Here is a 27,444-nt window from a genome sequence, read left to right on the forward strand (position 1 = left end):
ATGTCAGAAAGCATAACAATGTACCGTATAACACCCAGCAGGCACAGATGCTAAGGTAAGAGGGTTTTAATATGATATTTAAACACAAAACAAACAAACAAGTCTTTGCAGTAAGGTCATTACAATCAGTGACACATGTTATAATATGATTAATCTGTTCTGTGTACTCTCTCCAAGGTCTAGGGTTCTCATAAAAGGTCATTATAACACGAAATCTGAAGGTGGGTTGGTCTTTAACAACTTCTCCTGCTCTACAAAGAAGTGTTTCTTTTTTTAGGTCAGTGAGGTGCAGAGGAAAAGCAGCTCATTTCTTACACATCCTGTATGCATTCAGGTCTCCCTTCAGGTAACGTTCCATAGATAGATTTCATTATATATGTCAGTTCTCTGTATGCACCTGTATGGCAAATATTGCATAGCAGTGGTTTTAATATTCTGAAACAACTTTGAATAATAATAACAAGTTTGAATAATAATAACAAGTTTGAATAATAGTAAATGTGTGACATTTGTCATGGTCTTTTTGAGAATTCTGGGGGTTATTCTGTGGATTGACCTCTGACTGGAAGAAAGGGACAAATTCTGAGGAAAATGAAGGGAAGGTTTTGGTCTTGGCTTTATTCATGTAAAACACATGCTAAGCATGACTCAGAAAAGGGACATGTAATTAAAACATAGGTTTACTGTAATGTTTCTCTCTGGGTTTCAGTTTCTAAACCTTAGGGGACTGTATCTTGCAGAAAATGAAACATCTTAAATGAAACATCTTGAATCTAACATTATCCAGTAATGCTCATTATGAGAAAATGATCATACTTTTTCTCTCTCTCTCTCTCTCTCTCTCTCTCTCTCTCTCTCTTTCTACACACACACACACACACATATATATATAGATAGATAGATAGATAGATAGATAGATAGATAGATAGATAGATAGATAGATAGATAGATAGATAGATAGATAGATAGATAGATAGATTCATGTGTGTGTGTGTGTGTGTGTGTGCTTAATCTTGTCCTATGATTGGTATCATTGTGTGTAACAATGTGTAATATTAATTGTAAATATGGGGTTAGTGGGTTTGTCTGGTGGTTCCTTGAGTGTCATACACTGATTCTTATATGCTGATATAACTGTAATAAAGTTAAATACATGTTTTATTTCTTTGAGTTTACACAAGATCAAATGTTCTCTCTGGAAAGCTTAAAAAAGTCCCCTCATGTTAATACTAAAGGGGAAATTCATTTTCTCGCTCTCTTTCTCTGTCACTCTATCTCATGTTTTTTCCTGTGTTCTCAGCCACAAGCTTATTTAGCAGTGCAGGTGGTTGCTCTCTCAAACCTGCTTTCCTGTCACAATGAGGAGCTATCTCCACATCGTCACCTTCATCATCCTGAATTTCATAGCTGGTCAGTACTTTATCGCTAACTGAATTTTTGTTTTTGACACTGCTTTATAGTTCTCATTTAGAAAGACTAAAGTGTTTTCTAAAATGTTAATAATGTCTAAGATTCATATGGAAAATGATATGTTTATAATTTTACATTTGAAAAGGCTGTCTAAAAGATATACACTCTGAGAATAAGAGAGTTTATGCTGATTTCTGTTCCACCAGTAGACTGCGGAGCTCGGGTCCGTGTGGTTTACAAGTCAATAGGAGAAACTGCTCATCTCACATTGAAAGAACACTGGAATATAACAGCAGTCAAATGGAGGAAGAATCACAATCTGATTGCAACTGTAGAAAACAAAAATCCGGTTATTAAGCATCCAGAAAAATTTCATATACATGCTTCTGATAGCTCTTTGTTTATCCATAATTTGACGGTGAGCGACTCTGGATATTATAAAGCTCAAACTGGACAATGGGAAGAAGACTTAATCACATACAATCTGATAGTACAAGGTAAGTTACATATAATATATATGCTATATGATATCTGATATGTCAGGAGTGAAACATGAAGGGGTGTGTTGTTTTAGGGAAATAATCAACAGTCTGATGGTGTCTGAAACAAAGTTGAATCACTGCTGTATTACTCTCATACCACCACAGTTGACATCAACAATCAATATAATTGACTGATGAATGACACACATTCAAGCTGTACTAAAGTAGTTACATTTAAAGTTGTTAAACAAACATAAAATATGTAATTCCTGCAATGAGCTCCATTACACCTTACATCTTCACCAAAATTAATTTAAAAAACACACACAGCTTGAGACAGTGCAAAGTGCATATTGCTCTGTCCTGAAGCAAAAAACTTAGCTAAATTTAGTCCACTCATTGAGTTTTTGCTGTTATAATGTGCTCCACTCTTCTGGTGTGGCTGTGGGGATTTGTAATCATATAGCTACAAGAGCATTAATGAGATCAGACACTGAGGTCAGGTGAGAAGGTCTGGGGTGCAGTCAGTTTTTCAGTTCATCCTAAAGGTGTTAAGTAGGGTTGAGTCAGAGTCAAGTCTCTGTGCAGGGCATCTTTCAGAGCACACCATGTTTTCATGGAACTTTGCTTTGTACAAAAGGTTATTGCTATACTGGAACAAAATCTGGCCTTGTAGTTCAAATGAAGAGGAATTGTAATGCTACAGCCTACAAAGAAATACAATATTTTTGTGTGCATCCAAGAGTGTGTGTGTGTGGGGGGGGAAACCACATATTGGTTTGATGATCAAGTTTCCATATAAAGCCCACATATTGTGCATTTATGACTTGATTGTGGCTTATACTACAACAGGGAAGCCTATTTCTTGCAAAGTTTGTTGATTTTCTCAAGCTAATCATTAACTGCTGCATTGAACCAGCTGTGTTTTGAGCTTTAGAAGAAGTGCAATAGAGTTGGACATTTCTTGAGAATATATTTTAACATGTTGTCTTTTTGGTGTCATTCCAGAGGCCGTCTCAAAACCACTGATCAATCTTGATTATCAGTCAAACTCCTCGTCTGTTTGCCACATCTTGGTTAAATGTTCTGCTGATGGTGACTCAGTGACGTACGACTGTGATCCCCACCACTGCACTCTAACAAATGCCACATCCACCAGGGCGAACTTAACTGTTAACTACACAGACACGGGGGTGTTGGAATGCACAGCCAGTAACCGTGTGAGCACAAAAAAGGAATTAATACACATGAATAAATCATGTAAGTTATTGGTAGCATTAGTTCATTTTGCTTAATTCTGCATAAATACATAAAGCATAATGTACATGTTTAATTTACATGTGTATCATTTCTCTGGTTCACAGGTTCAGAAAAACTGGCAGCACCCTCTGCATCAGTTAATTACATTTTCCTTTCAATAATCATATGTTGTGCAGTGGTGTTTGCTGTCCTGGTGATCTGTGTTATCACATATTTTAACAATTCCAGAAAGAAAGAACAGGTAACTCTATCAATGCTTATACGTTTAACCTAATTACACCAACATACTTATGTACAATCTTTTTTTATTGTTTATCAGACTAATTTCCTTATTATTTCTCTGTGGTTAGAATGCAGGAACATATCAAGATAATAAGGGTGTAAACACTGTCTACAGTGTGGTGTGCAAGCAACCAAGAACAGAGACTCCAGCAGACAGCAGTGCTGCAGAAAATGCAGTGACATCAGTTTATGATGTTCCTTCAAACTGTGTAAGATGCAATCATTTTCCTATCTCTAAAATAAATACAGCATATGTACCATTAGGTCCTAATAATGTAGGGTATCAGAGAGATGGAGAATTTTGTGTATGATTGAACAGACATAATGTTCCAGAAACAGACATAATATACTGTTTTATACGAACTGGCAATTGCAAATAGATTTTTGTATGTAATATAAATAGAAAATGGTGATAATTCGGCCATATATACTTACACACTACATATACTATATATTTTTGCATAAACAATCACAAGCAAAAAATCACAACATAGCTAAATACATTCCTTGTTGCATGGTGAAACCTTTTTTTTTTTTACCAGTAACCCAATAACTTCCTCTTTTGTCTGCTGCCGCATCAGACCGCATGTGCAAATTTACACTATAGTCTACACTGACTTGTTACTTTATTAGCTTTGCCAGTTACCACTTCAGTTAAGTGCTAAACCAGATTACAGACATAAAATGGTATACAGCTTTCCAGCGATGAATCAGGAGCGTGCACACAAACATTTTTTAAGGGGAAATGACCATTAACAGTGTTTCAATGAAACTAAAAAAAACTCTTCTTCCTTTTTTTTTAGGCCAGGGTATCCCAGTGTGACAGCGGTGACAATGTGCAAAATGATGACACACATACAGTTTACTGGAAACTGGGGCAGACACATGAACAATGAGACACTCTATTCCTGAGTCATTATTTTCCTTATTGAGATAATAAAACCTGGCCATATATATATATATAACAAAGCATTATGTAGCAGTTAGGGTATATTATCACATATATATATTTGCATATATTTTTTACTTTAAATTATAGATGTACAGTATATATTATTTGTACTAGTTTATTGTTATTACTTGTCTGAATAAATAATATTCTTTTATTTGAACGTTTAATGTGTCCACAAGTCACTGGCTTTGACTTCTACTTCTGGGAGTTTTTTAATTATTAATCCAGTTCAGCATTAATTATGGAGGTAATCAAACATGCCCTGGTATTTGTGTGTGCTTATTTGGCTGTGAGTTTACTGAGTAGAGTGTCTTCTTTCGTTGGACAAACTTTTGTATAAAATTATAAACCTATCCCTGATCTCAACTTCATGCAAATACAGGTTGTTGATTTGTTTGAACAGAATAACAACCTGGTAATTACAGAAAAATTCCCATTGAAAAATTTGTTTCAGCTGGAGTGACAACATTGTAATTATTCTTGCTTTACGTCATTGTTCATTTGAATATCTGGAAAAGTTTTCAGTAGAGCGTGACATGCACTTCCTTGTCTTGTAAAATAAAACTGTGAAAACACTAGTACACCTGAGTACACAACAGTATTTCTCAAAGCAGGATCGGGGGAACCCCAGGGGTTCTTTATATGGAATATTTATTTTGTTACATTGGTGAGCATTATAGTATACATAAATGTACATTGTCATACACATATACATGAATATTTCGACATATATTGATATTGATATTGTTGTTTTAGCTGTCTATCACAGTATTTTGGAGTTGATGTTGATGTTAACCTAATGAACTTAGGTTCAAAGAACAGACTTTCAGCTTTAATAGGAGGTTATTTATATCATATTCAGATCAACTGTGTATGAATTACTGCTCTTTTAATATATGAGCCCTCCTTTTTAAGGAGGTAACTGGTAATATAATGTCATTGAACGACTAGCTTTCCAGCTGATTCATGGCCAGGTGTTTGTTAGTCTATCATTATTTCACTTAAAAGTCCATAAATCTTAGTATGAAGTCCAAAGAACCGTCACTGTCAGTGAAACAAGCCATCATTAGACAGAAAAATCTAAATAAAACCAATATGAGGGCTAGCTAAATCAACTAAGACAAAAGAAAACTGTGGTAGATTCTTGTAGAATTCTTTCTGCAGTCAAGAAAATCTCCCTTTAGGAGAAAGTCATGATTCAGCAGGGTAAACATATTGGGTTTACCAGAAGATGTAAACCACTGAGCCTCAGAAACAGGAAGACTGGTTTAGAGTTTTCTAAAACATTACAATGGCCTGTAGAGAGATGAGACAGATCAACTTGGAAATTATGGGAAGAGAAGAGTATGGAGGGAAGGGAAGGGAAGGAACTGATCGTGATCTGACTCATACTGCGTCATCTTAGTGTGTATGGCTGCAAATTGAATTAGTTCTCTTGTATTTATTGTTAATATGAATGCTGTCAAAAGCATCAGATGAATTTTTCTTCACATTGCAGATGGACAATCCCCAAAGTATACTTCAGAAGCAGAAAATTCTGCAGACAACCACCTGACATGAATCTAATTTGGCATATATTCCACTTTCTGCAGGAAAAAGCCCCAAAACAAGCAGGAAGTGAAGACAGCTGCAGTTAAGACCTGACAGAACATCACCAGGGTATTAAACCAGCATCTGGTGATGTCTGTGGTTTCCAGACTTTTATCCAGATGGTTATCAACAGTAAATGATTTCCAATCAATGATTAAAAATAATTATTTTAATCTGTTATTCTTAATTTGTGCAAATTATTTCGGGCATTTAAAAAAGGGGAGATGGAGCATATATAAGATGATGTAATTCATACACTGTTCATTTAATTTAGATGTAAATACCATAAGTTTAAAGCTGAAAGATTGTACTTTGAGCTGTCTTATTTCAATTTTTTCAGTTCCAGTATACTGTGGAAGATGGGTAAAATAATTTTGTCAATGTCCATGGCATTAGCATGTTTGACTGGACATGTGAATGTGTTTGGAAAAAGATGATCAATAATAATAATAATAATAATAATAATAATAATAATAATAATAAACTATATTTTATAATAACTATAATTTTAGTACGTAGTCCTTTACATTAGAACTGGAGTGGGCTTTACTAGCTGTGTATGTTATGGTTTAATGGCTCCCTCTAATGATGAGAGACTGAACTGCATCTGAACTCCTTATTGGCACACAACAGGTTAGGGAAACTCATGATGTTTTAAAGCTCAAATCGCACGTAGTTGTCTCTGCTTAGGGTGTAATAATTATGGTGATTGGCGAGTGTATATATATTCTGCCTGGTGCATGTCACTGTGTTATTTTAGACTGCCTTATTTTCTTTTCTTTTGCATCTTAGTTGACAGTGTATGTTTTTCAGTCACAGTAGCGGATGTGTGGGCCCATTGGCTGCTCTCCCCTAGTCTGCCTTTTCCTCTGATTGGGAAAAAAACGTAAAATTTACTATAATTTGGCCTCGGGGTGTGCATGGCATGAATTCCGGCCATAGTGGCAAAAGAAAGAGTCATGACAGTATAAACTTTTATTTTGTCCTTTCAGCTGGAGTTGTGTACACTGCGGCACTACTGTCTTTGTTGTCTGTGATGTTTTATTCCTTTTGTTTTGTAAGTGGATGTTGTCAACGTTGTGTTGCCTGGCTGGTCTGTTATTATTTTAGGAATCAGTTATATATGGGTCTCTCATTTGTTGGGGCTATATTGATTTTATTATTGATTTTAGTTGTGTTTCTTGCTTGTATGATTAACTGTTCATCATCGCCGGAGATTTCAATCATGCAAATCTCAGAACAGTGCTCCCTAAATTCCATCAGCATGTGGACTTTGCTACGAGAGGGGCGAACACGCTGGATGTTGTTTATTCAAACATTCCCGGCGCGTATCGTGCGGAGCCCCGCCCCCACCTCGGCTACTCAGACCACATCTCTGTTATGTTGATTCCAGCATACAGACCACTCGTCAGACGCTCTAAACCGGTTCTGAAACAGGTTTCAGCAGGAGTCATCTCTGCTCTTCAGGACTGTTTTGAGTGCACTGACTGGGACATGTTTAGGGAGGCTGCAACCAACGGCGACTCTATTGACTTGGAGGAATACACGGCATCAGTGACCAGCTACATCGGGAAATGCATCGATGACGTGACTGTCTCCAAGACCATCACAACACGCTCCAACCAGAAGCCGTGGATGACTGCGAAAGTGCGTGCTCTCCTGAAATCGAGAGACTCTGCCTTCAGATCGGGGGACAGGGCGGCCTTAAAAACAACAAGGGCCAAACTGTCCTGAGCCATCAGAGAGGCGAAGTGTGCACACGCCCAGAGAATCCACGGCCTCTTCCAGAACAGCAGAGACTCCCGGCGCATGTGGCAGGGCATTCAGGCGATCACCAACTACAGGACAACTTCACCTGCCTGTGACAGTGACGCCTCCCTTCCAGATGCGCTGAACGACTTCTACGCTCGGTTTGAGGCACAGAACAACACAACAGCGAGGAAGACCATCCCTCCTCCTAATGACCCAGTGCTCTGTCTCACCACGGCTGACGTGAGGAGAACTCTATACAGAGTTAACCCACGGAAGTCCGCTAGACCAGACAACATTCCTGGCAGAGTTCTCAGGGAGTGTGCAGAGCAGCTAGCAGATGTCTTCACTGACATCTTCAACATCTCGCTGAGCAGCTCCATCATCCCTACGTGCCTCAAGACAACGACCATCGTCCCTGTGCCAAAGAAGTCCACGGTTTCCTGCCTCAATGACTACCGTCCCGTTGCACTCACACCAATCGTGATGAAATGCTTCGAGAGGCTCGTCATGAGGCACATCAAGTCACAGCTACCACCCTTGCTGGACCCTTTGCAGTTTGCGTATCGTCCTAACCGTTCCACGGAAGACGCCATCACCACAACCCTCCATCTGGCCCTCACACACCTGGACTGCAAAGACTCCTACGTTCGAATGCTGTTCATAGATTTCAGTTCAGCATTCAACACAATCATCCCTCAGCAGCTGGTTAAGAAGCTGAGTCTCCTGGGCCTGAACACCTCTCTCTGCAACTGGATCCTGGATTTCCTGACTGGGAGACCTCAGTCAGTCCGGATCGGGAGCAGTATCTCCAGCACCACCACACTGAGCACTGGAGCACCTCAGGGCTGTGTGCTCAGTCCATTGCTGTTCACTCTGCTGACTCACGACTGTGCAGCAATGCACAGCTCCAACCACATCGTCAAGTTCGCTGATGACACGACCGTGGTGGGTCTCATCAGCAAGAACGACGAGTCAGCATACAGAGAGGAGGTGCAACATCTAACAGCCTGGTGCAGAGCCAACAACCTCTCCCTGAACGTCGACAAGACCAAAGAGATGGTTGTTGACTTCAGGAGAGCACAGTGTGACCATTCTCCGCTGTCCATCGATGGCTCCTCTGTGGAGATCGTCAAGAGCATCAAATTCCTTGGTGTCCATCTGGCGGAGAACCTCACCTGGTCACTCAACACCAGCCCCATCACCAAGGAAGCCCAGCAGCGCCTCTACTTCCTGAGGAGGCTGAGTAAAGCCCATCTCCCTCCCCCCATCCTGTCTGTGTTCTACAGAGGGACCATCGAGAGCGTCCTGAGCAGCTGCATCACTGCCTGGTTTGGGAACTGCACCGTCTCAGATCGCAAGACCCTTCAGCGGATAGTGAGGACAGCTGAGAAGATCATCGGAGTCTCTCTCCCCTCTATCACAGACATTTACACCGCACGCTGCATCCGCAAAGCCATCAGCATTGTGGCTGACCCCACACACCCCTCACACACACTCTTCACCCTCCTGCCATCTGGAAAGAGGTACCGGAGCATTCGGGCCCTCACAACCAGACTGTGTAACAGTTTCTTTCCTCAAGCCATTAGGCTCCTCAACACCCGGGACTGAACTGTTCTACACTCTCACACACACTCTTACTCAGGACTGAACTGTTCTACACTCTCTCACACACACACACACACACTCAGGACTGAGCTGTATACTAACTCTCTGTCTCTCACACACAGATACACACACTCTCTCTTGACTGTGTGGACACAAACACACACACACATAATTTATACTGTTCATTACTTACTGCACTACCTCTACCTGTCATCCGCTGCTATAGTTATACTTATGTTTATTCTATTTGCACTACCTCAACTGCTGCTGTGTATTTTTGCACAATATTTTTGCACAATACTTTTTTTTTCTACATCATTTCACTTTATCTATTTTATTTCACTTACATTCCAGTACACGTTCTTTTATTTCCTTTCAGCGCTAAGTGTCCTGTGTTCTTTTGTGTTGTCTTTATTGTATTTATTGTCTTTTTTGCACTGTCTTGTCTATGCTCTGTTTGCACCTAGCTGCACACTGTGCACTTTACGTGGCTAAGACAAACTTCTGTCCTAGCTCTGTGGTGTTGTTTGTTGTTTTGTATTGTACTAGTAGTTGTATGTTTATGTAGCACCAGGTCCTGGAGAAACGTTGTTTCATTTCACTATGTACTGCGCCAGCTATATGTGGTTGAAATGACAATAAAAGCTTCTTGAATCTTGAATCTTGAATTGCTTTTTTTTTCCTTGTGTGTCTTTTAGGATTCGAGCCCCCAGGGCAGGCCTCAAGTTGTCCTTCCTGTCTGGTGGTGGTGCTTCCGTCACTGTGTGCTGTGCGAATGAGCTGTGTGTGTTGATCAAGGTACCGTTTTCTGTAGATAATTACGAATATTGAAGCTGGGTTACCTGCCCTGGGTTGATTTTGGTTCCTAGTGCAGTGTTCTGTCTGTCTTCTTGTGAATGCATGTGAGTGTGTGAAGGCAAGTGGGTGGACAGTCCTCTCCTTTTTTTTTTAAAAAAAAAGATTGTATTGAAGTCAAACCAAGAAGCTTTTGTCATTTCAACCATATATAGCTGACGAAGTACATAGTGAAATGAAACAAGGTTTCTCAAGGACCCTTGTGCCACATAAAACATAACAACATATAGCTTCAAAATGAAACAACACCAAGCTGAGGACAGAAAGTTGTCATAAAGTGCAATGTGTGCAACCTGCACTGCATGAAAAGCATGATTTTCGTCAGTTAACGATACTGTAAATTGCCACAGAAGTTTCAGGTTAACGACTGTTCATGGGACTGTGCAGGCAGCACAGATAATTGTCGGGAACTGCCAAAAATTGACGTGGAATAGGCTTGGCAGTTGACCCCCCCCAAATGTTCACCTTGGCCTGGGTTTAGCTTTTATATGTAAATGACTACAGTGAGCTATACAAATGCAAACCAGGGTAGTGTGGGGAGGAGGGACTCACTGATTGAGAGTGGGCTTATTACCCAAATGTAAAGAAAATCTAGCGTAAAAAGATCAGTCTTATTTAAATTATAGACTTTTAAATTGTTGCTAAAATTGTTGCAATTTCGAATTGAGATTTGTCTTACACCGTGTCCTAACTACACGCGATGTGATGCAGCGACACGCCATAAAATGTATCTTTTCCATGTTAATCAGTTTTTGTCCTGACCAGACTAACCAGTTTTAGAAACCGTTTCTATTTCTGCGACGTCGTGGCTGACAGCTCCGCCTATACAAAGATCTCATTCAATGAAAGTTCTGCGCATTATTAATATTAATCATCAAACACGGATGAGGAGAGACTGATTATAGATGTTTAATAGCAGAAATATATAATAAATCCCTTAAGTTTTATAAGGAAAGCCATAAGAAGCGGAGGGGTGTATCTCTTAGTGCATGTGAGCTCTTGTATGTAAGTATGTGTGTGAGGACTGCGATCTCTTCAGCTGCAGTATGAGAAAGCACACAGAGAAAAACTGTTATGATTGGCTGTGTTTTGTGATTGATCGCTGGAGTCATATCACGTCGCGTCTAGTTACGATACGGTCTTAGGGAGGCAAGACTAATTACCCTTTGTACCACTAAAAGACACAAAACATTAATAATAGACAAATAAGTGTGTGTGTGTTATAAAGCATTGAAAACGTGGATTTTCCTCATTTTGGTATGGTTATATATATATATATACCATACCAAAATAAAACAACCATACCAAAATAAAGAAAATTCACATTTGTTCAATGCTTTATCAATTCTGTTTATTTATCTAACACATTTAATGAAAGTCAAACAAAAAAAAACTCTAAAGGCTCTAAAGACCAAATTACAGAACAGAAAATACTTTTTATTGTATACAACTAACAAAGTACAAAGCAAATCATTACATAAAGTAATCCTGGTTACGTCACTTCGCATGTGACGAGCCTCAGCCAATCAGGTGCTAGGTCATGGTGACGCGAAATGTTCCTCCAATCACAGACGAGGCCACGATTCAAAGCGCGGAACCAAAACATGTAAACAGAGACCTTACTCTTTCCTGGGATTTGCTTAACGTAGTCATTTTTTACCTCCGCGCTTTACATTGATCTCGCTGTTTGCAATGGCTTACTCAGTGTGAGTCAAACGGCTGCTGGACAGAGGACCTGAAGAGGAAGAGGTCCTCCTAAAATCGCGGTAAGTCTAAATTCTTCTAACGACATAAGCCATGCTTTCATTTAGTAGAACCAGTGTAAGTTTTGTAGCAAAGCATTTTTCCTTGTATTTTGTAGGAGGCAGTCCGTCCGCTACACAACTCTGAGGGAAACCGTCGGCGCTATGACCCAGAGCACGGGTACGGATGAAAGATATGGGCTAACATGCACTCTGTTGTTTCAGAAGCAAATAAACACGTTGTTTTCTGTACTTTTTGCCTCCACAGATTATGCTCGCCATATAATGAGACGGTCACCTCAGTTTAGTGGGAGCACTGACCATAAGCCCGGAATTGCGCGATGAAGGCCTGGATAAAAATGACTTTGTTGGTAAGTAATTTTCAGTGTTGTTGTTGCTACATTTTGTTATCACCATGTTGTTGTTGTTGTTGTTGTTGTTCTTAATTCTGTTTTTGTTATTTATCTGTGTAGTTATATTTGGTTGATTTTTTTTTTTTATTTTAACAAACCCATTCGCTTCTTTCTAGTTGCCCGCAAGACATACTACGAGAAATATCCGGTACAGTCAGCTAGAGTTAGCAAATGTGGCTGCAGCTAATAAGACCTCAGCCCGGAGTCTCCAGAGCAGGAAGAGGGTAAGACAGATTAGAATTAAATTCGTTTTACTTATTTCTGTTGCATTAGTATAAACTCTAATGATGTACATGTTGCTTATTATATGTAACAATTGTGTTTTCAGCTCTTGGATATAAATTGAGTATATTTTATATATATATAAAATAACAATATATTAATAAGCAATTATAACAAAATATATATATATATATATATATATATATATATATATATATATATATATAGATATAGAGATAGATAGATAGATAGATAGATAGATAGATAGATATAGTGTTATCAAATGTTTTAACAATTCCAGAAAGAAAGAACAGGTAACTCTATCAATGCTTATACGTTTAACCTAATTACACCAACATGCTTATGTACAATCTTTTTTTTTATTGTTTATCAAACTAATTTCCTTATTATTTCTCTGTGGTTAGCATGCAGGAACATATCAAGATAATAAGGGTGTAAACACTGTCTACAGTGTGGTGTGCAAGCAACCAAGAACAGAGACTCCAGCAGACAGCAGTGCTGCAGAAAATGCCAATTTATGATGTTCCTTCAAACTGTGTAAGATGCAATCATTTTCCTGTCTCTAAAATAAATACAGCATATGTACCATTAGGTCCTAATAATGTAGGGTATCAGAGAGATGGAGAATTTTGTGTATGATTGAACAGACATAATGTTCCAGAAACAGACATAACATACTGTTTTATGCAAACTGCCAAATGCAAAAGGATTTTTGTATGTACTATAAATAGAAAATGGTGATAATTTGGCCATATATAGTTAAAAAAAAAAACCCATATAACCATATAAAAACACAAAGTTTTTCTCCTCAATAAAATCAAAGCAAACTTTTTTTAAATATATATTTGTTTTTTTATATTCAGATGTAAAACGCATATATATATATATATTCAACATGTGAATAATGTATTTAAAACAGTATATTCTATGTGTTACAGTATAAAAATTGCACCCTACTCTCTTGGCTTTCCAAGTAAACAGATTACACACTACATATACTTTATATTTTTGGTGAATGAAGCATAAAAAATCACAACATGACTAAATACATTCCTTTCACATGACTGTTGCATGGTGAAACCATTTTTTTTTTTTACCAGTAACCCAATAACTTCCTCTTTTGTCTGCTGCTACTTGTAGACTGCATTAGACCGCATGTGCAAATTTAGACTATAGTCTAAACTGACTTACATTATTAGCTTTGCAAGTTACCACTTCAGTTAAACTAAACCAGATTACAGACACAAAATGGTATACGGCTTTCCAGCGATGAATCAGGAGCGTGCACACAAACATTTTTTAAGGGGAAATGACCATTAACAGTGTTAAATGACTGAAAAAAAGTCGTCTTCCTTTTTATTAGGCCAGGGTATCCGAGTGTGACAGCGGTGACAATGTGCAAAATGATGACACGCATACAGTTTACTGGAAACTGGGGCAGACACATGAACAGTGAGACACTCTACTTCTACTACTGGGAGTTTTTTATTTATTAATCCAGTTCAGCATTAATTATGGAGGTAATCAAACATGCCCTGGTATTTGTGTGTGCTTATTTGGCTGTGAGTTTACTGAGTAGAGTGTCTTTCGTTGGACAAACTTTTGTATGAAATTACTAACCTATCCCTGCTCTCAACTTCATGCAAATACAGGTTGTTGATTATTTGTTTGAACAGAATAACAACCTGGTAATTACAGAAAAATTCCCATTGAAAAAATTTGTTTCAGCTGGAGTGACAACATTGTAATTATTCTTGCTTTATGTCATTGTTCATTTGAATATCTGGAAAAGTTTTCAGTAGAGCGTGACATGCACTTCCTTGTCTTGTAAAATAAAACTGTGAAAACACTAGTACACCTGAGTACACAACAGTATTTCTCAAAGCAGGATCGGGGGAACCCCAGGGGTTCTTTACATGGGATATTTATTTTGTTACATTGGTGAGCATTATAGTATACATAAATGTACATTGTCATACACATATACATGAATATTTCGACATATATTGATAGTTGTTTTAGCTGTCTATCACAGTATTTGAGTTGATGTTAACCTAATGAACTTAGGTTCAAAGAACAGACTTTCAGCTTTAATATGGGGTTATTTATATCATATTCAGATCAACTGTGTATGAATTACTGCTCTTTTAATATATAATTGGTAATATAATGTCATTGAACGACTAGCTTTCCAGCTGATTCATGGCCAGGTGTTTGTTAATCTGTCATTATTTCACTTAAAAGTCCGTAAATCTTAGTGTGAATTCCAAAGAACCGTCACTGTCAGTGAAACAAGCCATCATTAGACAGAAAAATCTAAATAAAACCAATATGAGGGCTAGCTAAATCAACTATATGGTACATTCTTAAAAGGAAAGAACACACTGGAGAGCTCAGGAACACCAGATGACATGGAAGCCAAAAGAAAACTGTGGTAGATTCTTGAAGAATTCTTTCTGCAGTCAAGAAAATCTCCCTTCAGGAGAAAGTCATGATTCAGCAGGGTAAACATATTGGGTTTACCAGAAGATGTAAACCACTGAGCCTCAGAAACAGGAAGACTGGTTTAGAGTTTTCTAGAACATTACAATGGCATATAGAGAGATGAGACAGATCAACTTGGAATTTATGGGAAGAGAAGAGTATGGAGGGAAGGGAAGGGAAGGAACTGATCGTGATCTGACTCGTACTGCGTCATCTTAGTGTGTATGGCTGCAAATTGAATTAGTTCTCTTGTATTTATTGTTAATCTGAATGCTGTCAAAAGCATCAGTATATATATATACACACATTGTATATATAATGTATAATGCCTCCTCTTTGGCCTTCCTCTTTGCCTCCTGCCTGGTAGCTCCATGTCCAACATTCTCCTGCCAATATACTCACTCTCCCTCCTCTGAACATGTCCAAACCATCTTAATCTGTCCTCCCTAACTTTGTCCCCCAAACGTACAACATGAGCTGTCCCTCTGATGGTCCATCACCATAGCAAACAGGAAGAAGCTCAGAGCTGATCCCTGATGCCGTCCCACCTCCACTTTGAACTCCTCTGTCTGACCTATAGCACACCTCACCACTGTCCTGCTCCTCTCATACATGTCCTGCACCTTTCTGACATACTTTTCTGCTACTCCTGACTTCCTCATACAGTACCACAGCTCTTCTCTTGGCACCCTGTCATACACTTTCTACAAAAACACAGTGCAACTCCCTCTGACCATCCCTATACTTCTCCATCAAAATTCTCAGACCAAAAATTGCGTCTGTTGTGTTCTTTCTTGGCATGAAGCCATACTGCTGCTCACAGATTTTCACTACCTTCCTTAACCTAGCTTCCACTACTCTTTCCCATAGCTTTATTGTATGGCTCATCAACTTTATCCCCCTATAGTTGCTGCAATTCTGCACGTCACCCTTATTCTTAAAAATAACACTTCTCCTCTATTTCTCAGGCATCTTTTCACTCTCTCAAACCCTGTTAAACAGACTAGTTAATGATTCCACTGCTCCTAGACACTTCCAGACCTCCACCGGGATGTCGTCAGGATCAACTGCCTTTCTACTTTTCATCCTCTTCAAAGCCTTCCTGAATTCATCCTTTCTAATCTTATCTACTTTCTGTTCCACAGAGTTCACCCCTTCTACTCTTGTTTCCTTCTCATTTTCCTCATTCATCAGCTCTTCAAAGTACTCCTTCCATCTCCTCTGTACACTCTCCTCACTTGTGAGCACCCTTCCATCTCTATCCTTAACAACTCTAACTTGCTGCACATCCTTCCCATCTCGATCCCTCTGCCTAGCTATCCTGTACAAGTCCTTCTCTCCTTCTCTAGTGTCTAACCTAGTGTACAACTCATCATATGCCTTCTGCTTGGCCTTAGAAACCTCCCTCTTCACTCTGTGCTCTAACTCCTTGTATTCCTGTCTATTCTCTTCAGTCCTGTCCATGTCTCACTTCTTCTTGGCTAACCACTTCCTCTAAATTCTATCCTGAACTTCCTCATTCCACCACCAAGTCTCCTTATCTTCTTTCCTCCTTCCAGATAACACACCCAGCACCTTTCTTCCTGTCTCCCTGATCACTTCTGCTGTAGTTTCCCAGTCATCTGGCATCACTACCTGACCACCCAGAGCCTGCCTCAACTTCTGTCTAAATTACTCACGACATTCCTCCTTTTTCAGCTTCCACCACTTGGTTTTCTTCTCTTCTCTTTTCTATCTTTGACCTCTTCTTCTTATAGACCGTCAAAGTCATCCTACACACCACCATCCTATGCTGTCTGGCTACACTCTCTCCCACTACCACTTTACCGTCACTAATCTCTTTCAGATTGCCTCTTCTACATAGGATGTAGTCTATCTGTGTGCTCCTACTTCCACTCTTGTAAGTCACTCTATGCTCCTCCCTCTTCTGAAAATAAGTATTAACCATAGACATGTCCATCCTTTTAGCAAAGTCCACTACCATCTGTCTTTCAAGGTTCCGTTTCCTTAACTCCAAACTTGCCCATCACCTCCTCATCACCTGTGTTCCCCTCACCAACATGTCCATTAAAATCTGCTCCTATCACCACTCTCTCACCCGTGGGAATACTATCACCTCATCTAATTCACTCTAGATTCTCTCTTTCTCCCCTAACTCACAACCTACCTGTGGGGCATAACCACTAACAACATTCAACATCACCCCTTTAATCTCTAACTTCAGACTCATCACCCTGTCTGACACTCTCTTCACCTCCAGAACATTCCTCACAAACTCCTCCTTCAGGACCACACCTACCCCATTTCTCTTACTATCCACACCATAATAAAACAGCTTGAATCCTGCTCCTATACTACGAGCCTTGCTACCCTTCCACCTGGTCTCCTGTACACACAGTATATCCACCTTCCTTCTCTCCATTATATCAGCCAGCCCTCTACCTTTCCCTGTCATAGTAGCAACATTCAGAGTTTCTATTCTCAGACCTACACTCTTACCTTTCCTCTTCTTTCTCTGTCTACGCACTTTCGTCCATCCTCTACTTCCACCAACTGTAGCCCAATTTCCGTATGTAGGTGTAGGTCAACTAGGTTAACCCAGGTCTTAACCGATCCGGTATGAAATTCGGAGTACTGATGATTCGCATGATTAAATTTGGCATTGTTTTACACTGGATGTCCTTCCTGATGCAACCCTCTCTATTTATCCGGGCTTGGGACGTGCACAGAAGAAACTGGATTGTATCCCCCATGGCTAGATTCTTTTTTTTCCCCTGGCTATTGGAATGAAATACACTATATTGCCAAAAGTATTTGCTCACCCATCCAAATAATCAGAATCAGGTGTTCCAATCACTTCCATGGCCACAGGTGTATAAAATCAAGCACCTAGGCATGCAGACTGTTTTTACAAACATTTGTGAAAGAATGGGTCGCTCTCAGGAGCTCAGTGAATTCCACCGTGGAACTGTGATAGGATGCCACCTGTGCAACAAATCCAGTCGTGAAATTTCCTTGCTCCTAAATCTTCCACAGTCAACTGTCAGCTGTATTATAAGAACGTGGAAGTGTTTGGGAACGACAGCAACTCAGCCATGAAGTGGTAGGCCACGTAAACTGACGGAGCGGGGTCAGCGGATGCTGAGGCGCATAGTGCGAAGAGGTCGCCAACTTTCTGCAGAGTCAATTGCTACAGACCTCCAAACTTCATGTGGCCTTCAGATTAGCTCAAGAACAGTGCGCAGAGAGCTTCAGCTTCGGATGCAGTGGTGTAAAGCACGCCGCCACTGGACTCTAGAGCAGTGGAGACGCATTCTCTGGAGTGACGAATCGCGCTTCTCCATCTGGCAATCTGATGGACGAGTCTGGGTTTGGCGGTTGCCAGGAGAACGGTACTTGTCTGACTGCATTGTGCCAAGTGTAAAGTTTGGTGGAGGGGGGATTATGGTGTGGGGTTGTTTTTCAGGAGCTGGGCTTGGCCCCTTAGTTCCACTGAAAGGAACTCTGAATGCTTCAGCATACCAAGACATTTTGGACAATTCCATGCTCCCAACTTTGTGGGAACTGTCATATTGAACCCTATGGATTAGGAATGGGATGTCACTTAAGTTCATATGCGAGTCAAGGCAGGTGAGCGAATACTTTTGGCAATATAGTGTATATATTTATTATATAATGAACTACTTTTTTCTGTTAATAAAGCATTGAATGATTGTATCTCCGCATTCACTTCTCAGTCTGCTTTTGGGAACAATGAACCTGTGTGCTTATCTGAATAATTTCATAAAGATTCTCTGTACCTAACAGGAGGGGGCATAGTCAGCTTAGTTGACTTACTAAAGTTGTAGTCTTGGTTTTGATTGATCTGCTAAATTTGTAACATTTATTTTTGGGTTTGACCACTTTGCCACAAATAGACAAAATCAACAGTTGTTCAGATGTTGCGCATAAAAAAAAAAAAGAAGAGTGAGTTGTGATTAAACCTGTATCCAGTGTCCGTGTGCTTTAGTTCTCTTTATCTATATCTTTAGTTTACTGCTAAGTTTAAGGAACACTACAATATGGTTGCAGGCGTTGCTTCACTGCAGATGCAGCAGTGTTGGCTGAATATGTAATCAGCATCTGTGTGTGGTTGCAGGCATTTGGCTGCAGTTTTTTTTTTTTCCAAGAAGAGTTAGAGTTCTCAGCAAAGCCCCCTGTACCTGAAGATAACAAAACTTGCTAAAGCAGAGGTAATGTGCAATTTATCCTCACTACCCAAACTAATGAAGGAAATAAAGAAAATGTATTAGTTTCCCAACGTTTTCTAAGAAATGTACTGGCTTTAGCTTTTAGTTAAGGACTTTGTTATTTTGAGAAACAGGCTTATTTAATTGATGCCTGTATGCATTCTTATGCTCATCTATTCCACAGTAGCTAGTGAGACACCAGCAAATACTGAATGTTATATCAAACCCCTTTAAATATCAATGTATATACAGTCCTATATAAGAAAATATATAGTAGACATGGTCTTTACTGACATCAGAATTCTATAAACATTACCATTGTATACAATCAAATAATGTGAATTAATCTAGAAATACCACAGTTGTGTAGCAAACCAAAGCCAAATAACACATCCATAGACTAGTTGTCTTTCTGAAGGTGGAAAGAAAAGCTTAATAAAGTCGAAAAAGTAAAGATTTTTGCACTTGCAAATACAGATTTCCACTGTTTACATCCCTAATGAATAAAAACTATTGCAAGGTCAATAACTTATTAACACATGGGATCCTTATGTATGACCTTTATGTTTACGTAAATGATAATTAATAAATCTTAAGTCATGGTCATTTATATCCTACTACGATCGTACCAAGAAACACAGTAGCTTTATTCAAGAATTTTTTAACATCTGCATAGGATAGTTCAGTGCCATGCCACCAGAAGGAACCCTCCTCAAATTCTAGAGACTCATATCCTGTCTATAGACTACACTATGCTAACATGTTTTTTCCTGTGTTCTCAGCCACAAGCTTATTTAGCAGTGCAGGTGGTTGCTCTCTCAAACCTGCTTTCCTGTCACAATGAGGAGCTATCTCCACATCGTCACCTTCATCATCCTGAATTTCATAGCTGGTCAGTACTTTATCGCTAACTGAATTTTTGTTTTTGACACTGCTTTATAGTTCTAAAAACTAAAGTGTTTTCTAAAATATTAATAATGTCTCTCTCTGAAAGACTGCGGCGCTCGGGTCCATGTGGTGTACCAGTCAATAGGAGAAACTGCTCATCTCACATTGAAAGAACACTGGAATATAACAGCAGTCAAATGGAGGAAGAATCATAATCTGATTGCAACTGTAGAAAAAAAAAAGCCAGTTATTAAGCATCCAGAAAAATTTCATATACATGCTTCTGATAGCTCTTTGTTTATCCATAATTTGACGGTGAGTGACTCTGGATATTATAAAGCTCAAACTGGACAATGGGAAGAAGACTTAATCATATACAGTCTGATAGTACAAGGTAAGCTGTAACTAAAAACATCACTTTATAGTATATGATGTGTAAGGAATTAAACACGATTAGTTGCTATTTTAGAAAACTAATTAGTGACATACTAGCGTGATGAAGGCCCTGTTACCACTGAAGTTCGCTGGAAGTTTATTATTTTCCAAAACGGCACATTCTGACGTATTTTATTCCTCTTAAACAATTTGACAAGAGTTCATTGCCGAGTGTCACATATTTTACTTAACACAGTTACATTAAAAGCTGTGGAACATACAATAAAGTTTACAGCAGATATCTCTCTTAACATTAATAAGAGAAAAATATCATGTTACTAAGAATTTACTGAGAAAGTTTTCTGTCCTAAAGACGTGACAAAAACATTACTAACTGTTACATTTGTGCTGACATTGGAAATATCCATAAACTTTAAACAAATATCTTGATACCCAAAGCTTCAGAATAACGATGATTATGATTTTTGTTAAAAACAACACTGGATCTCATTTATCAAGCCAAACATAAATGGCTTTATTTGTGAATTGCTCATTTGAGCAATAACACAGTAAATTTGGTATGTAGAAAATTTCATAAATTTGAGAAAATATTTGTGTCCTTTGCCAAGTGTGTATAAACGCATGCATAAATAGACTAACTAATGAAAATCTCAGTTGCTCAGATTCAAACTGTATCACGTGCAAATGACACTTCACTTCAACATACAGATTATGCTGCCCAGATTATTTATTTCAATTACAAATAAAAAATGAAAGTTTTTTTAAACCCATTTCTTTCATTATATGATCAACGAATAAATATTTCATATATTTGTAAAATGATATAGACAGCAAGTAAAACCAAATGTATTTTAAAACAAATCTAAAAGTCTATTCTTTCAGTTCGGAAAGAAACACCTTGGTACCGTAAACCAAGGCAATGTAAAGACAGTATTAATAACGCTGGAACAGCTGCTGTGTATATGATGGAACGGTTAGAGACCTGAATGATTTTTTTATTTATTTTTATTTTTTTAAAGGATAAACACTGGCATATAATCAGTATCCAGTGTAATTCCTGTACATGTCCAAATTTTGTCAATGCTTGGTTTTCTTGCTACTGGTACATTTCAAAGACAAATAAGAGACCGATATTATATGACTTAACTTATAATAAGATATATATACTCCCAAGTGTACTGCATGCAATCATTTGATTTGTTTCCAGATTAGGACATGGTTAGCATACATCAGCTCCCTGTGATGCATCTATAAAGCAAAGTCTTCTAGTATAAATTGGAAAACTTCATCTGTTTCATTTTCATAGCAAGTTTTACTTTAACTAATGTCTCTTACTGCATTATCCTCTGAGCATAGAGATGTTTGCATCAGTGAGGCCTTTTTATGTACTGTATTTTTTTCAAATGTGAGTCAAAAGTACCTCTGCATATACCTTCCTTATACCAAATTCTTCCTTTTTGCAATTTATTAGTAATTTTTCAATCTCTTCCATGAGATCTTTTGCTTTTTATGAAGTGTCGTGGTCTAAATTTAAATCAGCTCTGGTGTGCAGGTGCATGGTAATTTATGGGTGATTTCCATTTATCAACATGTGCATGTGAATACAAAGAAAATCTGTGTTTTATGGGAAATGTCACCAAACTGTGTAAGAGACTGAACATATAGTACCAAAGTTGGATGTTTCTAAATTAAAGACATACTGTCTATTTTAATATGTTTTATTTTTGGTAATGTTCCAGAGGCTGTCTCAAAACCAGTAATCAATCTTCAGTCAAACTCCTCCTCTGTTTGCCACATCTTGGTTAAATGTTCTGCTGATGGCGACACAGTGATGTACATCTGTGACCCCCATCAATGCACTCTGACAAATGCCACATCCACCATGGTGAACATGACTGTTAGCTACACAGACACCGGGGTGTTCGAATGCACAGCCAGCAACCGTGTAAGCACAAAAAAGACGTCAGTACACATGATGAACTCATGTAAGTGATAAACTCAAGTATTGTTTATAAGAATAGACAGAACACAATGATGTGTGCTAAATGTACTGTACATTTTTTTTTTTTTTATAACAAATGTATATCGTTTCTCTGGCTTACAGGTCCTGAAAAATTAGCACCCACAACAACAGCGACAATCATTTGTATAATAAGCATAGCACTGTTTGCTGTCCTGATGATCTGGATTATCTTTTTTACAATACCAGGAAGAAAAAGAAAGAAACAGGTACATTTATATTTGCATATTAGAAGCCAAACGACACAGACTTGCTTTTTTCATTTATTTAATCTGTTTCCTTATTGTTTCCCTGTCATTAGAGTGAAAGTTTGTTTCAAAGACTTAAGGGTGCAAATACTGTCTTAAGTAAGGTGATGAAACTGCTGAGAACTAAAACTCTAGCAGACAGCAGATGCAAGAAACAACAGTTTGCAATGTTCCTTCAAATAGTAAGATGCTATAGTTTTTCTTTACCAAAAAAAAAAAAAGAAAAATGAGTGGGTTCATTTATTATGGTGCAGTATATCAGGGAGGTGTTGTCTTTATTTGTCATATATACATTACTGCACAGTGAAATTCTCTCTTTGTATTGGGGGTTGGGGTCAGAGCACAGGGTCAGCCATGATGCAGTGCCCCTAGAGCAGGGTGGGCCTCGGACCTTGTTCAAGTGGCAGCCCGGTGGCACTGGGCCTGAACCCCAGTCTTCCAGGCAACAACCCAGAGCCTTAACCACTTGAGACACCAGCGCCCCCTTAACAGCATTTGTATGAAGATGTCTTTTAAATAATAGACCTGTTAACATTAAACATTTTATAAGCCTAAATCTGACCCCCTTCTCAATTTACTGACTGAGTAAAATCAAAGGTTGCCCTATTGTTGTGAGATCATGAGCTTGATCATATGATGCTATAGCAATTTGTGGTTAGGAGCCAAAGCCGCTGTGCTCTTTGGCAAGCATGTTCTCTTGCTACCCTAATCATAGTGATACAACTTAATTTGAGCTCAGTCTTGAGGCCTGTTGATCTTCTGGAAGTCTACATGTTTGTCTGTTGTGAGCTACGACGTAGCCAGTTAATTATGATAAATGATGTATATTCACTTCCACAAAACAGAAAACTATATAGATTTAACAAGTGAAAATGATCTGTATACTAACTCTAAAGAGATAATAGAGTATACATCCATCCATTCATCCAATCCTCCATTCTTTACACCACTTATACTACCCTGGACTGGGTGTCAATCTATCACAGGCACACACACTCACACACCCATTCACACACTATTTATAATTTAGAGATGCCAATTAGCCTACAACACATCTTTAGACTGTGGGAGGAAACGCAAAGCACATATATACACACAGTGGAGGCAGGATTCGAACTACCAACCCTGAAGGTGTGAGGCAAACATAAACACCAAGCTACTGTGCACCCTCCATCCCCCTTAGTGTGTGTGTATATATATATATATATACTAGCATGAATCATTTAAAAGAAAAAAATGCTTTGTTTACTATTCATTTTGTGAGCAGCCATGTTGATCTGATGCCACTGGCTGAACTTGGGACTGAGGAGAGGTGGTGGTTGGTTTTTGAAGGATGCATGGATGGATGGATAGATAGATTAAAAAAAACAATTAACATGAACCCACTTGATTCCATTCAGTTTGTAATGACTCTCATATGATATGATATTTAGTCATGACATATTGTGATAATCTGTTATATCAACATGCATTTTGCTTTTATGTATGTGTAAATACTTCAATAAGAGGCATTTCTTGAGGAATTACACTGACATACTTGTAGATGTAAACAAATGTTAAAGAAAATGTTTTTTTTTTTGTTTTTTTTTAATTATTTTTAATATGTTTACAAACAGTTTACCACAACAGCCCTAAAACAGCTCTAACATTTCTTTACAGCTTTACCTACGGGTTTGTGTTATGTCTTGTGTTCACACATCTGAATGTAGTGTGAAAGGAGTGTATTTTCCATCTAACTTCTTCTTCTTTTTTTTCTGCTAACCCACATACTTCCTCTTCAGCTGGCTGCAGCTGACAGACCAAAGCAAAAGCTAATTTTCAATAATTTTAGCCCACTCTACGTAGTGTGCAACACTGTTTCTCTGTCCTGGGCCCAACTGTTTCGAATATTCTGATGTTTTCCCAGATCTCAGTCTCTGTGAATGCTGCGTTCATGGTGGTCATATGAAGTCAAGTTGACTAATTCAACGTGTTTAGTAAAAAAACAAACAAACCAAAAAAAAACATGTAAAAACCTCAAACGCTTCTACTGCTCTGCTTTTGTTTCCTCTGTCACAGCAAAGCTCATAAAAACGAGACATTAACATTTATATTTATGTTCATAAGACATTTTGCGGACAGTGGACAACAGTGAGTAGCTTAGCAGCAAGCTATTAGTATGACCAAGTGTCTGTATGTTAACTGATCTAAAGCAAATAGTATAGAAGGGGGATTTTACTTTAATTTCTTTCTGTAAGCAGGGAAAGAACTGATAACTGAGAAGACCCCAAGTTGACGAACTGAAATTTCAATTTGAGGAGGTGTTTTTGGTTAGCTTCAGCCAGATCTGGGGGGAAATTGCATATATCAACCTTGCCTTAAATGCAGTATAACTTACAAGCCTGACTGAGGTTGAACTATGTGACCATGCACACATAATTATATATTTTATAAAGAGGTTTTACAAATAAAACCCAGCATAAAGAAACTAAAAAGTCTGTTCTTTTTTTTCTTAGGTCAGGACACCCCAAAATGTCAGTGGTATCAGACCACAAAATAAATGACACGCACACTTTGCTTGAAGCTAGAGCAGAAGAAGAGCATGAAGAAGAACCATGAAGGACATGAGATCCATGATTGTAGTGTAATATAGTATAATAATAGTATTATCATAATATACTAGCATTATTACTGTGTGTTTGTTTTGGTGCTTCAAATCAGTGTCTCTGTAGCAGAAGTGATGCTGATCTTCCTTTCAGTTTGGTTCAGTGAAGCTCTCTCTCTGCTGGTGAGAGACTGAACTACAGCTGAACTCCACTCAGTCTCTCAGACCTATTTTTGTACCTAATAAAACCTAAATGTATTAACAATCTGAAGGTCACTTCCAAAACACATAACAGACTGCAGGTCATATTGTATATGAGTATTCACCTTCTGATGTTGTAACACAAATAAAAAGTCTTTTCTCTTTTGATCATTGTAATTATGTGAGTTGCTTCACAGGATTTCATCAATAGTCAGGATAATTAAAATAAAATATGTATTAAAATACAACAGGAATAATCATAAAAAAACATGTGCATTTACAGAAAGAACTTAATCATAACAGGTCAGAAGTTGACTTTGTCAAAGTTTATTTGAGGAAAAAACACATACATGTAATATTTACAACGAAAAACTAAATTAAAGTATAAAGCTAAAACAAAAATACATTTTCAAACAAAATAAAAAATAGATATTTATGAAAAAAAAATACCCCAAAGGTGGCATTATTGCATATTCGTGCTGTTTTTTTTTTTTCTTTTTCTTCTTTTTTTTTTTTTTCTCAATTTGAAATATCTTACAGTAGACTTTGTTCATAATATTAACAATATTTCCTGATCTGAAATTTTTCATGCTACCTGTTTAGCCAATTTTAAACAAATCGCCTCTTTTTGTAATATGTTTTCAGTAGATTTACAGTCTTGCTTAAATTGCTTCAAGATATTATGAAAAACATAGTATTTTTGTATAGTACAACATTAATCATGTATATGAAGAAATGCATACAATGTTATCACTATTTGAGCTACTGGACAGTGAATCTATAACTAACGGACTAAAGAAAATGCCAGAGAATATGTATATTTTTATCACAGAGTATCATTTGTGCAACCTAAAAGTACATAAATGAACTGAGGGATATTTTTACATATACTGATAATGTCAGTGCACACGGTTTAGACCAACTTGGTATTAAGAAACCAAACACATTTTTGGCTCTTGTTTTTCGTTGTGTGGAAATAGTTTAGATTGCGTAAAAAAATTATTGCTAAAATATAATCCTTTCCCATATCATCCCATTTAAGCCAAGTACTTTAAGTGCAAGATCATGTACAAACAAATCCCACTCTGATCTTATTTTGAATGCACACATGATGAACAAGATGAGCTCTGCACTGCACTACTTGCATTTATTTTCCTTAAAAAATGTGGACTGGTGTAAGAGTCAGCAACTTCGAGCTCATCTTGAATGAGAAACACAGGTTGGTTTAGTTGTGGCACCGTATGCATTTTTATACTACTCTTTTCCACATTAGCTAGTGATACATCTGCATAAACTAGGCTATTAAATGTATAGTCATAGGGATAGATCGCATATGGAAGGAATATACAGATAGCACAAATAAAAAGTGTATTAAATTAGTAACCCTTTCCAGACTGATACATGTCAATTATTTTGCTTGTCTTCTGTTCTTGAATTTCTTTAGATTGTGGCATGATGTGTTGCTTGTTGAGATCTTTTAGCATGCTTCACTTTGTCAGACAGGTTCTATTTAAGTGATCTGACAGTAATGAGGCCTGGGTGTGTTTTTGTTTGATGAGCTCAATCATTTAACTGTGATAAATAGGTTTTTCACAGCACTCGATCTTAGTAGTTCATAGAGTAATGAAAACATTCATCTGAGGACTGTACAAAGTGCAAAATGCCTCTGCCAGAAGTATCTGTGAAAATGGCTGCACAGTGTTAGAGGGGAAATACACAGTAACAGACCAGTTAACAAAGCTAATTGTAAAAGAGAATATACAGTCTATTTTCACTCAGAATTTATTTGCACTGTGTTTTTTGATAAA

At 38.0% G+C, this 27,444-nt stretch overlaps 2 protein-coding genes across 10 annotated transcripts; both read left to right on the forward strand.

The window, feature by feature from the left end:
- The first annotated feature begins 245 nt into the window (after positions 1 to 245).
- si:ch1073-220m6.1 (T-lymphocyte surface antigen Ly-9) lies at positions 246 to 5,619 on the forward strand. 4 transcript variants are annotated; one of them, XM_058395565.1, is made up of 7 exons: positions 246 to 346; positions 1,301 to 1,410; positions 1,620 to 1,907; positions 2,901 to 3,152; positions 3,257 to 3,393; positions 3,503 to 3,643; positions 4,238 to 5,619. In XM_058395565.1, the coding sequence occupies exons 2-7, from the start codon at positions 1,359 to 1,361 to the stop codon at positions 4,328 to 4,330; spliced, it is 963 nt and encodes a 320-aa protein (XP_058251548.1). In that variant the 5' UTR covers positions 246 to 346; positions 1,301 to 1,358; the 3' UTR covers positions 4,331 to 5,619. The 4 variants fall into 4 exon arrangements, with proteins under 4 accessions (XP_058251548.1, XP_058251546.1, XP_058251549.1 ...); XM_058395563.1 differs by having other exon boundaries at positions 248 to 346; positions 1,617 to 1,907; positions 4,238 to 5,617; XM_058395566.1 differs by lacking the exon at positions 246 to 346 and having other exon boundaries at positions 905 to 1,410.
- A 6,142-nt stretch (positions 5,620 to 11,761) lies between these two features.
- Positions 11,762 to 25,804, forward strand: LOC131356499 (coxsackievirus and adenovirus receptor homolog). Of its 6 annotated transcripts, none has more exons than XM_058395568.1 (12): positions 11,765 to 11,954; positions 12,050 to 12,111; positions 12,199 to 12,301; positions 12,460 to 12,567; positions 12,991 to 13,123; positions 19,209 to 19,302; positions 20,082 to 20,191; positions 20,294 to 20,581; positions 22,323 to 22,568; positions 22,688 to 22,812; positions 22,905 to 23,033; positions 25,347 to 25,804. In XM_058395568.1, the coding sequence occupies exons 7-12, from the start codon at positions 20,140 to 20,142 to the stop codon at positions 25,392 to 25,394; spliced, it is 888 nt and encodes a 295-aa protein (XP_058251551.1). In that variant the 5' UTR covers positions 11,765 to 11,954; positions 12,050 to 12,111; positions 12,199 to 12,301; positions 12,460 to 12,567; positions 12,991 to 13,123; positions 19,209 to 19,302; positions 20,082 to 20,139; the 3' UTR covers positions 25,395 to 25,804. The 6 variants fall into 6 exon arrangements, 1 of the variants encoding a protein (XP_058251551.1); XR_009205018.1 differs by lacking the exon at positions 22,905 to 23,033 and adding an exon at positions 13,950 to 14,038 and having other exon boundaries at positions 11,766 to 11,954; XR_009205017.1 differs by lacking the exon at positions 22,905 to 23,033 and having other exon boundaries at positions 11,762 to 11,954; positions 12,991 to 14,038.
- Positions 25,805 to 27,444: the final 1,640 nt, after the last annotated feature.

Source organism: Hemibagrus wyckioides, linkage group LG07, assembly GCF_019097595.1.
Source record: "Hemibagrus wyckioides isolate EC202008001 linkage group LG07, SWU_Hwy_1.0, whole genome shotgun sequence".
Lineage (NCBI taxonomy): Eukaryota > Metazoa > Chordata > Actinopteri > Siluriformes > Bagridae > Hemibagrus > Hemibagrus wyckioides.